Here is a 13646-nt window from a genome sequence, read left to right as displayed (position 1 = left end):
AATAAGCAATTTATACGAAGTATCTTCTTTTGCACAATACTGTGCAATTAAATATTTCTTGCTATTGCGCAATACTGTACAATTGACAATTTCTTGTTATTGCGCAATATTGTACTATTGGATATTTCTTGCTATTGCGCAATACTGTGCAATTGAAGATTTCTTGCTATTGCGCAATACTGTGCAATTGAAGATTTCTTGCAATTGTGCAATACTGTGCAATTGAAAATTTCTTGCTATTGCACAATACTTATTACATAAAAATTTACACATCCTGTTTGGTGTGTTTCTCCTACCATATAATTATTATTTGCTTTTAAATATAAATCAGAAATAACCAACTTAAAATGGTAAATTTTAAAAGAAAAGAAAAAGGAAAAAAAGAAAAAAAAGGAAAAAAAAAAAAATCCCCCCCCCCCCCCCAATTTTTTGAACACCCTTATGATTCATCACCCCCAAACTCAATCCCAGTCTTCCCTTTGTGGTATGGTACCTTGCAGTACAATTTCAGAGAGATCCATACACTTGAACACAAGTTATTGTTTGGAAACTAGAAAAATGTGTTTTTTGGCCCCTTTTTGGCCCCAAATTCCTAAACGTTTAGGGCAATTACCCCCAAACTCAAACCCAGCTTTCCCTTTGTGATATGGAACCATGTAGTACAATTTCAGAATGATCCATACACTTACACACAAGTTATTGTCCTGAAACTAGAAAAATGCTTGTTTTTTTCCCCTTTTTGGCCCCTTATTCCTAAAATATTGAGGCAATTACCCCCCTCATCAATCTTTGCCTTCCCTTTGTGGTATGGTACCTTGCAGTACAATTTCAGAGAGATCCATACACTTGAACACAAGTTATTGTCTGGAAACTAGAAAAATGCTTATTTTTGGCCCCTTTTTGGCCCCCAATTCCTAAACGTTTCGGCAATTACCCCCAAACTCAATTCCAGCTTTCCCTTTGATATATGGAACCTTGTAGTACAATTTCAGAAAGATCCATACACTTACACACAAGTTATTGTCATGAACCTAGAAAAATGCTTGTTTTTTGCCCCTTTTTTGGCCCCTAATTCCTAAAATTTTGAGGCAATTACCCCCTAAATCAATCCCAGCATTCTTTTTGTGATATGGAACCTTGTGGTACAATGTCAGAGAGATCCATACACTAACACACAAGTTATGTCTGGAAGTTACAAAAATGCATATTTTTGGCCCCTTTTTGGCCCCTAATTCCTTTACTGTTGGTACCATAACCCCCAAAATCAATCCCAACCTTCTTTTTGTGGTATTGAACCTTGTGGTAAAATTTCATAGAGATCCATTCACTTAAACTAAAGTTAGAGTGCGAAAACCAATGTGTCTTCGGACGACGCCAACGTCATACCAATATACGACCACAAAAATTTTTTTGCGGTCGTATAAAAATTACCGAAGCTAGTAGTAGCTATTACGTTTCATTGTCTACTATTAAGTTGAAAGCTCAGATAGTAGTGGGTTAAATATATTTGTTGTATGGAATGGTAACAAGGTGTACGTGATTTTGTGGCAGAGTTCATCTGACCCTACCTCATTTACATGGAACATTGATAGTGTTAATTTTATGTAATACTTGTTGTATAATATAATAAAATGCTTCGCTGGGGCGCAGCTTGATACGACCACAGAGGTCGAACCCTGAACAGTTGGGGCAAGTATGGACACAACATTCAAGCTTGATACAGCTCTGAATTTGGATTGTTATTAAATATTTGACACAGCATAGGTTTCTGACACAGAAAGAATGTGGTCTAAGAACTTGAATTTTTTTAATTTACCTATTATGGTCCAATGTCCAAAATCAAAATACATGGTTAGATTCAGCATATCAAAGAACCCCATATATTCAATTTTTGTTAAAATCAAACAAAGTTTAATTTTGGACCCCAACTTGGACAAACTTGAAAACTGGGCCCATAATCAAAAATCTAAACACATGTTTAGATTCAGCATATCAAAGAACCCCAAGAATTCAATTTTTGCTAAAATCAAACTAAGTTTAATTTTGGACCCTTTGGACCTTAATGTAGACCAATTTAAAAAACGGGACTTAAAATTAAAAATCTAAATACACGGTTAGATTTGGAATATCAAAGAACCCCAATAATTCAATTTTAGATGAAATCAAACAAAGTTTAATTTTGGACCCTTTTGACCTCAATATGAACCAATTTGATAGCGGGGCCCACAAATAAAAAATCTAAATTCATGGTTAGATTCAGCATATCAAAGAACCCCATATATTCAATTTTTGTTGAAATCAAAAAAAGTTTAATTTTGGACCCCAACTTGGACCAACTTGAAAACTGGGCCCATAATCAATAATCTAAACACATGTTTAGATTCAGCATATCAAAGAACCCCAAGAATTCAATTTTTGATAAAATCAAACTAAGTTTAATTTTGGACCCTTTGGACCTCAATGAAGACCAATTTAAAAAATGGGACCCAAATTAAAAATCTAAAAACATGGTTAGATTTGGCATATCAAAGAACCCCAATAATTCAATTTTTGATGAAATCAAACAAAGTTTAATTTTGGACCCTTTTGACCTCAATATGAACCAATTTGATAGCAAGGCCCACAAATAATAAATCTAAATACATGGTTAGATTCAGCATATCAAAGAACCCCATATATTTAATTTTTGTTGAAATCAAACGAAGTTTAATTTTGGACCCCAATTTGTACCAACTTTAAAACTGGGCCAAAAATCTAAAATCTAAATACATGTTTAGATTCAGCATATCAAAGAACCCCATATATTCAATTTTTGTTGAAATCAAACAAAGTTTAATTTTGGACCCCAACTTGGACCAACTTGAAAACTGGGCCCATAATCAAAAATCTAAACACATGTATAGATTTAGCGTATCAAAGAACCCTAAGAATTCAATTTTTGTTAAAATCAAACTAAGTTTAATTTTGGACCCTTTGGACCTTAATGTAGACCAATTTAAAAAACGAGACCCAAAATTAAAAATCTAAATACACGATTAGATTTGGCATATCAAAGAACCCCAATAATTCAATTTTTGATGAAATCAAACAAAGTTTAATTTTGGACCCTTTTGACCTCAATATGAACCAATTTGATAGCGGGGTCCACAAATAAAAATCTAAATACATGGTTAGATTCAGCATATCAAAGAACCCCATATATTCAATTTTTGTTGAAATCAAACAAAGTTTAATTTTGGACCCCAATTTGGACCAACTTGAAAACTGGGCAAAAAATCAAAAATCTAAATACATGTTTAGATTCAGCATATCAAAGAACCCCATATATTCAATTTTTGTTAAAATCAAACAAAGTTTAATTTCGGACCCTTTGGACCTTAATGTAGACCAATTTGAAACCATAATTACCCATTTAAATTTACCATAGTGCTAAATTAATCTATTTTATAATAGAATTTAAAATATAGTGTCAAATCTTTCATATGGATTTTTTTTGTAAAAAAAAAAGATGCAACATTTGCAGATATTTTTACTGGTCTTCCTTTATAAATATGCATTTCTTTAAACATAATTTAAAAGCAGTTTAAGGGAAGTAACCAAAACGTTGTATTTGGATTACCTCCCTTACACTGTTTTAAATTATCTTAATTGTTCATTAACCATTACTTTATACATAATTTAAAAGCAGTGTAAGGGAGATAATTTCAATGATGTATTTGATTTATCTCCCTTACACTGCTTTAAATTATGTTTTGTACTTAAGTATTTGTCCATTAACCAGGACAACCTTGTTTTTCCCCCTTTTTTGCCCCTAATTCTTAAACGGTTTGAGCAATAACCCCCCAAAGCAAATCCTAACCATCCCTTTGTGGTATGGAAACTTGTAGTATAATTTCAGAGAGATCCATACACCGTTCCACAGTTATTGTCTGGAAACTAGAAAATGCTTATTTTTGGCCCCTTTTTCCTTAACTGTTGGTACCATAACCCCCAAAATCAATCCCCACCTTCCTTTTGTGGTATTTAACCTTAAGGTAAAATTTCATAGAGATCCATTCACTTAAACTAAAGTTAGAGTGCGAAAACTAATGCGTATTCGGACGACGACGCCGGACGACGACGACGACGCCAACGTCATACCAATATACGACCACAAAATTTTTTTTGCGGTCGTATAAAAACAGGACCCAAAATTAATAAACTGCTTCGCTGAGCGCAGCTGGATACGCCCGCAGAGGTCCAACCCTGAACAGTTGGGGCAAAAATGGACACAATATTCAAGCTTGATACAGGTCTGAATTTGGATTGTATTAAATATTTGACATATTATAGGTTTCTGAATAAACGTAGTCAAAGAACTTGAAATTGGTTATGTGAATTGAATTTATATTCAATTAAAGATTTCTTGCTATTGTGCAATACTTAGTAAATCTGTTGTCAGACTGTTAACAAATAAAGTTCAATTAATTCTCAATGTCATATTAGAAATTTATGAAAATGTAAAGGGAGCTTACATCAATAGATATAAACAATTCACCAAAGTTTCATGAGAATTGCTGACAGCATTTTTGAGTTATTGTCCGAAAACTGGAAAATCCCCCCTTTTTTAATGAATAAAACCCCATAACTCAGAAATGTAAAATTTATAAAATTCTAAACGGAGCTTACATCAATAGATATTAACAATTCACCAAAGTTCCATACGAACTGCTGATAGCATTTTTGATTTTTTGTCGGAAAACTGGAAAATCCCCCTTTTTTTATGAATAAAACCCTGTAACTCGGAAACGTAAAATCTAAATTATATAAAAATTAAAAGGGAGCTCATGTCAATAGATATAAACAATTCACCACAATTTCTTGCAAGTTGGTGAAAGCATTCTTGAGTTATTGTCCGAAAATTGGAAAACCCCCCTTTTTTTAATGAAAAAAACCCCATAACTCGGAAACGTAAAATCTAAAATTCATAAAAAACGAAAGGGAGCTCACGTCAATAGATATAAACAATTCACCAAAGTTTTATGCAAATTGGTTAAAGCGTTTTTGAGTTAATGTCCGACATGTTGACGACGGACGGACAGACGGACAAGGGTATACCATAATACGTCCCGTAAACGGGCGTATAAAAATCTAAATACACGGTTAGATTTGGAATATCAAAGAACCCCAGTAATTCAATTTTAGATGAAATCAAACAAAGTTTAATTTTGGACCCTTTTGACCTCAATATGAACCAATTTGATAATGGGGTTCACAAATAAAAAATCTAAATACATGGTAGAATCAGCATATCAAAGAACCCCATATATTCAATTTTTGTTGAAATCAAACAAAGTTTAATTTTGGACCACAATTTGGACCAACTTGAAAACTGGGCCAAAAATCAAAAATCTAAATACATGTTTAGATTCAGCATATCAAAGAACCTCATATATTCAATTTTTGCTAAAATCAAACAAAGTTTAATTTTGGACCCTTTGGACCTTAATGTAGACCAATTTGAAAACTGGACCCAAAATTAAAAATCTAAATACACTGTTAGATTCGGCATAACAAATAAATAAATGTGATCAAAGATTTTACAAATCTAATGCGCCATACTGTGCAATTAAAGATTACTTCTTGAAATTTTTCAATATTTGAAATTTGAAAAAAAAATAATATTTGAGGAATAATTCTTTTTAATTTCTGAAATCTGAAATGAGAAAAAATTGCCCCCTACAATTTCTTTTTATCCCCCCCCCCCCTTTTTTCCCTTAAAAAAATTCTTTCCCTCAAGATATGGTCATAATCTCAATTCAAATTTCCAATGGAGTTGGCAACCATAATTACCCATTTAAATTTACCATAGTGCTAACTTAATCTATTTTATAATAGAATTAAAAATATAGTGTCAAATCATTCATATGGATTTTTTGGTAAAAAAAAAAGATGCAACATTTGCAGATATTTTTACTGGTCTTCCTTTATAAATATGCATTTCTTTAAACATAATTTAAAAGCAGTGTAAGGGAAGTAACCAAAACGTTGTATTTGGATTACCTCCCTTACACTGTTTTAAATTATCTTTATTGTTCATTAACCATTACTTTATACATAATTTAAAAGAAGTGTAAGGGAGATAATTTCAATGATGTATTTGATTTATCTCCCTTACACTGCTTTAAATTATGTTTTGTACTAAAGTATTTGTCCATTAACCAGGACAACCTTGTTTTTCCCCCTTTTTTGCCCCTAATTCCTAAACGGTTTGAGCCATAACCCCCTAAAGCAAATCCTAACCATCCCTTTGTGGTATGGAAACTTGTAGTATAATTTCAGAGAGATCCATACACCGTTCCAGTTATTGTCTGGAAACTAGAAAATGCTTATTTTTGGCCCCTTTTTGGCCCCTAATTCCTTAACTGTTGGTACCTTAACCCCCAAAATCAATCCCAACCTTCCTTTTGTGGTATTTAACCTTATGGTCAAATTTCAAAAAGATCCATTCACTTAAACTAAAGTTAGAGTGCGAAAACCAATGTGTCTTCGGACGACGACGCCAGACGACGACGACGCCAACGTCATACCAATATACGACCACAAAATTTTTTTGCGGTCGTATAAAAATTAGGAGATGTGGAAGCAAGCAATTATAGGCAACCGTTCAGCCTTCAACAATGTGAAAAAGTCATACCGTATGGTCAGCTATAAAAAGACCAGTTATGAAAAAAATGAACGAGTTCATTTGAGGAAAAAACTAACGGCCTGATTTATAACAAAAGCTAGTTTTTACGGTAATGATGTTTATGATCATACTTTTCTCAGACTATTGATGACGTCCTTTCATTAGTTTTCAGTAAGGGAACACCCATTTGATTTCGAAAACAGGGAGGGAATGAGAATTTTGAAAATAAATTACTTGGCCTGGTATGAACTGAAATAATTGACTTTGCACAAGACATGATGAGAATGAACACTCTTCAACATGAAATGCAGGATAGTTGAGGATATGAATGTGTACAAAAGTGAAAATAAATTTTCGCGCCACCAGCCCGAATCCCTTTCTTCAGAATATAAAATATTCTACTCTAACGGCGAGTACTATTATATCGGTACTTTGTGTTTTTTGTCTTCATGCCGATTTGATAAGTCAAGCCATTTCAAACTGTTTTTCAGCAGATTTTTCTTATGCTGTGTTATACCATTGTCCAGGTCAGGGGAGGATTGAAGGATCACAAACATGTTTAACCCCTCTAAATTCTGTATATGACTGTCCAAAATCAGAAGCCTGTAATTAAGTGGTTGCCGTTGGTTGCTGTCTGTTGTATCCGGGTTTTTTGTTGCACAAACGGTGGTATATTTTTGTTGTCGTTCCCACCTAGTGGGATTTAGGTCGAAACATCATACAAGCCTTTTGATGTGCCATATTCCGGATTTTGATTCGATCCGACCGATTTGATTCTTATACTACAATTATAACAAAATATTTATTCAATAAAAAGTTTAAAGTTTTGAAAAACAGACACAAAACAGATTTCTCCGAACAAAGTGACAATCTATAAAGTTAGCTCGCTATTCACAACAAATAAAACAACCACACAACAAGCAAAAAAGACAAATGTTTTGAGTGACCTCTGTCCTTGTTAATGACCTAATAGTGTAAGCAACAAAATGATTAATGGCACGAGATAATCCGTGTTTAATCAATATCAAAATGTTGACTTAATTTGTGTTTTGGATTGCTAATTTCTTCAAATAGATTTTTATTTCACGCATGCAATTTGGCACACACATGCACTGTTTCTTAATGCTTAAATCAGAGTAAAAAATATTGTGATGATACATTTGATTATATGATATATTTAATATATAAACTATATAATAGGTACTGTTTTAACTACCAACAAAGAACGCAATAATTTTATTTTTCATGTTCAAGATTCCCCGTACAACACGGTATCTGGTGGTACCCTGTAAAAACACAAATTTTAGAAAATCATGACCACGGGCACTTACGACGACAATCATGATTGTAAAATATAATGATTTTCCTATAATGTGCAAAAAAATCAGCCGTGTGTTTTCAAAATGTTTGGTTGGGGCAAACTTAAGTTACAGAATGGAAACTAAAAATTTAGCAATCTTTCGATTTATAAAGGGGCATAACTCAATAATGGTTAAAGTGACAATACCCAAATTCAACTTGATCTGTGTTTAATCAGTGGAAGTCAAAATTAAACATTGCATTGTATAAAGCATTGATTGTAGTTGATTCAACTATAATCATGGACAAAGGAAGATAACTCCAATTTTTATAAAAATTACTTGATATTTAGAAGAAAATAAAAATTTTGCAATTTTTCCATTTATAAAGGGGCATAACTCTAGAAAAGTTAAAGTGACGCCACCAACATTCAAACTTGATCTGTGTTTTGTGATAATAAGCATTGTGTATAAGTTTCATAACATTTGGTTGAGGCAAAACTTAAGTTAGAGAAAGGAAACAAACAATTTTGCAATTTTTCCGTTTATAAAGGAGCATAACTCTAGAACGGTTAAAGTGACGCCACCAAAATTCAAACTTGATCTGTGTTTTGTGGTAATAAGCATTGTGTATAGGTTTCATAACATTTGGTTGAGGCAAACTCAAGTTAGAGAACCGAAACCAATTTTGGGACGTTCGTACGTACGTACGTACAGACGGACAAGGGTAAAACTTAATGCCCCCACCGCTACGGCGGGGGCATAAAAAACTATAGGTAGGTGTTAATATAAGAAAGTTTTATCATATTTTGATGCTTTTTCGTGTCAAATTTACCTTGCTGTCAATTTTGAAAATTTGTGATTTTTCTCTGTTTTAAGAACAAAATGCAAATTATTTCAACTTCTTTGTTATAAATGTGATATGGGATGTACATGTTTCTGGTAAAATCATTTCTTGTACCCCTCACCTGTTTTCTCAAAATTTTGGCTAAAAAGATTGACTTGATTGGTAATAAACTTTGAAAAATTTATTACTCGAAAACTACTTATTGTAAATACACAATTTTTTCACAGAGTTAAGTTTAATTATGATATTAATTAAACTCATTACTATTTTCCACTTGTAACACATGTTTTGGAAATGATTCCAGAACGAGATTTCAACGAGACTGAAACGTATGAAGAATACATCCTTAACGAGAATTAAATTATTCATAGATCACATTGCTATCCATTGTCAATCAGATTTACAACACATTATAAAGTAGGACTGTAATAATTAAACATTTAGGGACAATCTATTGCCATAGTTTAATGATAATGAAGATAGCACTTTATAAACTTGGTGTTTTCCCAAAATTAAACCATCCATTATAATTTGAGTTGAATGTCACAACAATAATATGAACAGGAATACTCTGAGATGACTTTTGGTTATTTGTGTTGTTATCTCAGATTCCCCACATCTCCTTTTGTTCATTTACAGAAACAAACTGATGTTACCTTTAAAAGACCTATTTCTTTTATACAGTCCTGTCTTGCTTTGGCATCCATCATTTCAAATATCTGAAATATATAGGTTTAACAGTTTTAATGTAAATTCTGCATATACATTAAAACTTTAACTGTTCAACCACATGTATACTTTGGTACATGTATTACCAAATAAATTGCACTTAGGAATCTAAAATATGCAGTTCATATATATGATGCAGTCTGCATGGAAGAAATCAAACTAAAATGAGTATTTTTATTAGTTTAAAATCTCGTGTTTAGTCTTTCACAGCTGACTATACTGTATAGGTATTGCTCACTGTTGAAGGTTCATACAGTGGTCAACCTATATTTGATTACATTCACACCATTTGGAAACAGGTGGATAGCCGTCTCATAGGCAATCATACCATATTTTCTTATTTTCATATTCAACATCAATACAATACTGGGCTGTTTTCTGCTCTTTGGTCGGGTTGTCATGGTTATTGTACCTTTGACACATTCCCTGTTTTCATTCTCTATTCTTATCTACTAACATGACTAACAATTTAATCACGAGGGGCTCTTTTCACAAAAAAATATTACTACTAAACTGTTCAAGTATTTTTCTCATAAGATATTTTGTAAAACATGTAAAATAAGTTGCAATTCTACAATTTATCAATATTCACCTGAACTTTCTTCAAGGCTACAACACTGCCATCTATTTTATTAATAGCTCTATATACTTCAGAAAACTGTCCCTTCCCTATCTTTTTATCTATTTTAAAGTTAGCAAGGCAGCCATATTTACTGTCCTGTTCATCAATAGGGGAGGGGTTGCCTTCTAAATCCATTGGCTCCATACCCCCGGCAGCCATTTTGGTAGCCTTTAACCTGAAATGAAATAAATATTGTAATGTAATGTAACCTGAACAAAAAAGCTTCTGACTCATGGTGGTCATGCACAATATATCAAACACACATATTTTTTTTTTTTTTATTTTGCAAAAATAAGGAGTTGGGATCTATTGGACACTAAGCAGCTATGAACACCAGAGTTCAACCAGTCTTTTTAAAGGGGTTTGTGTAACAAATGTACCTTGGCTTTGTTTATGTGATATTCCACTCTGACTGTGACAAAGAGTTGTTTATATTTACATTTGCCCATCCTTATTCTTTGTATTTTCATTTCATACTGTCATAGGATCAAAGAAACATTTCAATTCATTTTTTTACTTTATTAGTTAGTTTTCATCATACATTTCTTCTCAATTTTCCAGAATTCAAAATTATTCCAGATTCAAATAATTCCTTGGCCACCATTTTTCAGAGGATGTCACAGTAGTTCTAAAAAAATACTTAACATGTCAGACAAGACTACTTGTAAACAGATAAGGCCAGCATTAACAAATAATTAAAAAAATATTTCAGTTTGAATTTGCTATTGACTTGAACACATAAACAATTAAATAGGACCTACACATTTTGGTTAAACAACTAAACTACTAAACATGAAAAGGAATTAAGGAATTAATGGATCAATTTACTCAAAAGTTAATCAAATTTCATATTGCAATAGCAAACAAAGTACATTTTTTATATATTCATGTATGACCATGATGACCTCCTGTTTTAAAATAAAATTTGAAATTTCTAAATTTAGAAATATATATACTTGTATATTAACAATATTTTACATTATAGGTAATCTATAACTTGTATATTTACAAATATATACATGATATATAAAGGATATAAATTTCAAAACAAAAAAAAGGTCCTGATGACGGTGCCCTAGGCACCGAAACATGTCGATCAATAAATTTTCTGCAGCAGTCCCTCCAGTGTTGTTGTTATAAGACTTTCTACATTATTGTGTTTCATCATAACGACCCTGCATACCCGAGGTATCCACTTCAGGGACTCTAACTCACTACAGACTCACCAGGCGTTGGTTCACTTTCGTTTGTAAAAATATATTAAATATAATTTGTTTCACAAAAATAATTCACAAATTTCAAAGTTGACCTTAGATGGATTTGTCTATTATGTTTAGGTCCCTTTTGGTCATATGATATGGCTCTTCAAATGTTTCGGTTCTTATACATCCTTGGCTTTAAAATATCTGAATTTGAGCGTTCCTGATGAAGGTTAATCCATTTAGCATGTTTAAATCTATAAAGTATTATTTTCATTTTTCATAGCAATAGGTTGATCGCCCAGAGGGTATCACCAGCTCAGTAGTCAGTACTACAGTACAGGCATGGTTTATCATTATTGACGTACAAGGGATGCAGTCTTCATTTCACCTCTATTGTTGAGCACTGATAGTGATATTTTCTGAAAGTCACAAGTGGTTCACAGCCTGCGGCACCCTTCTATTTTGGGCTAACGAGACCACTGTTAGTTACACCTAGCAGACTTTCTAACTTCTGCAGGTTAAAATAAATTGCTTCGCTGAGCGCAGCTGGATACGACCACAGAGGTCCAACCCTGAACAGTTGGGACAAAAAAGGACATGATTTTCGCGCTTGATACAGGTCTGAATTTGGATTGTAATTCAATATTTGACACATAATAGGTTTCTGACACAAAATAACTGTAGTCAAAGAACTTAGAATTGGTTATATGATTTGAATTTATATTCCATCTTTTGCTTTTGTGCAATACACTATGCTGTTGTGAATTGACCCCCCTCCTTGTTCAAAATTTTTTTTTTTACCCTTCCCCCCTTTTTAAAAAAAAAAAATATTTGAAGAAATTTTCTTTTTAATTTCTGAAATCTATTGTCCACCCCCACATCCCAATTTTTTTAAACCTCACCCCCCACCCTTTTTCCGAAAAAAAATTCTTTCCCTCAAGACATGGTCATAATCTCAATTCAAATTTCCAATGGAGTTTGCAACCATAATAACCCATTTAAATGCATCATAAAAGTCTTAAAATAGAAAATGACATACATGTACATAATCATAGCTAAAATTAATTTACCTTAATCAGCATTTTTAAAATTATTAAAATAGTAACTTCTGAAAATGAATTGACAGCTAATCACCTCAAGACAATACAACATTTCTTTTTACATAATTTAAAAGCAGTGTAAGGGAGGTAATTCAAAGTTGTGTTTGAATTACCTCCCTTCCACTGTAATTTGTACTTAAGTATTGTCCATTAACCAGGACACCCTTGTTTTTTCTCACTTTTTTGCCCCTAAATTCCTAAACGGTTTGAGCCATTTCCCCCCAAAGCCAATCCTAACCATCCCTTTGTGGTATGGAAACTTGTGGTATAATTTCAGAGAGATCCATACACTGTTCCACAAGTTATTGTCATGAAACTAGAAAAATGCTTATTTGGGCCCCTTATTCCTAAATTGTTGGGACTATAACCCCCAAAATCAATGCCAACCTTCCTTTTGTGGTTATAAACCTTAAGTTTAAATTTCATAGATTTCTATTTACATATACTAAAGTTATTGTGCGAAAACCAAATGTCTTCGTACGAGGCTGACGATGACGACGACGTGATACCAATATTTGACCGCAAAATTTTTTGCGGTCGTATAAAAATTACAAAAGCATTTTGAACAAAAAAATAAAAATCTAGATTAAAAATAATCTTATAATATGCAACTACAAATGTATACTGAAAGGAAACTTATATGTGATTGCTTAAATTTAATTTCTTCACAATTGATTTGATGTGTAGTCACGTGACCGGTCATCATACAAGATACTGGGAAACTGGAGAATATAATATTAGAACATTACTAGTACACGGTATGAGTCTGTTTGGTTTTAGGATTACCTCTTCCAAAAGAAACCTTGATGAAACGGGTGATACAGCGGGTGTGATTGTTGAAACGGCTTAATGCAGCCCAAAGACAGGATCTGACTAAAGACTAAATATATGACAGGGAAAAACGTGAACAAAGATTTTTCCCACACACAGTGAAAAGGAAAGTGCCCTGGTTCGTTGGACCAAATTTTAAAACTTTACCCCATAAAAAATGAAAAATGTCCTCCCGGCATCTATTATCATGATTATATCTTGCCAAAATATGTGCATGAGGATGTGGTTAAAAGACACTGACCCCAAGCAGTGATATTGTTTGCCTCAAATTACAGCCGAAATTCGGCTTTTTCCCCTAGAGAAAATTCCCAATTACTAAAAAAAATGGCTTAAAATTCCTCCCAAAAAGT

General features: G+C 32.8%; 1 protein-coding gene and 2 long non-coding RNA genes across 3 annotated transcripts in view; 1 reads left to right on the top strand and 2 right to left on the bottom strand.

Moving 5' to 3' along the window:
* The window catches only part of LOC127729452 (uncharacterized), a 140395-nt gene extending 136167 nt beyond the window's left edge, over nt 1-4228 (top strand). The window contains exon 2 of the long non-coding RNA XR_007994637.1: nt 4072-4228. This is a non-coding gene — a long non-coding RNA (uncharacterized LOC127729452). The remainder of the gene's footprint in view (nt 1-4071) is intronic.
* The window catches only part of LOC127729443 (serine/threonine-protein kinase Nek7-like), a 41739-nt gene that overhangs the window by 18903 nt on the left and 9190 nt on the right, over nt 1-13646 (bottom strand). The window contains exons 2-3 of the mRNA XM_052237273.1: nt 10134-10338; nt 9469-9531 (exon numbers count right to left, since the gene is read on the bottom strand). Of these exons, the coding sequence (XP_052093233.1) occupies nt 9469-9531; nt 10134-10322 (252 nt within the window). The 5' untranslated portion in view covers nt 10323-10338. The remainder of the gene's footprint in view (nt 1-9468; nt 9532-10133; nt 10339-13646) is intronic.
* Nucleotides 3848-6609, bottom strand: LOC127729450 (uncharacterized). The gene is made up of 2 exons (XR_007994635.1): nt 6461-6609; nt 3848-4028 (listed from the first exon to the last, which is right to left on the bottom strand). It is a non-coding gene; the product is annotated as an uncharacterized LOC127729450 (long non-coding RNA).

This window comes from Mytilus californianus, unplaced genomic scaffold (assembly GCF_021869535.1).
Source record: "Mytilus californianus isolate M0D057914Y unplaced genomic scaffold, xbMytCali1.0.p SCAF_2, whole genome shotgun sequence".
In the NCBI taxonomy this organism is placed as follows: Eukaryota; Metazoa; Mollusca; class Bivalvia; order Mytilida; family Mytilidae; genus Mytilus; species Mytilus californianus.
Note: the sequence above shows the minus strand (reverse complement) of the source record. Positions and strands in the feature narration are given on the sequence as shown.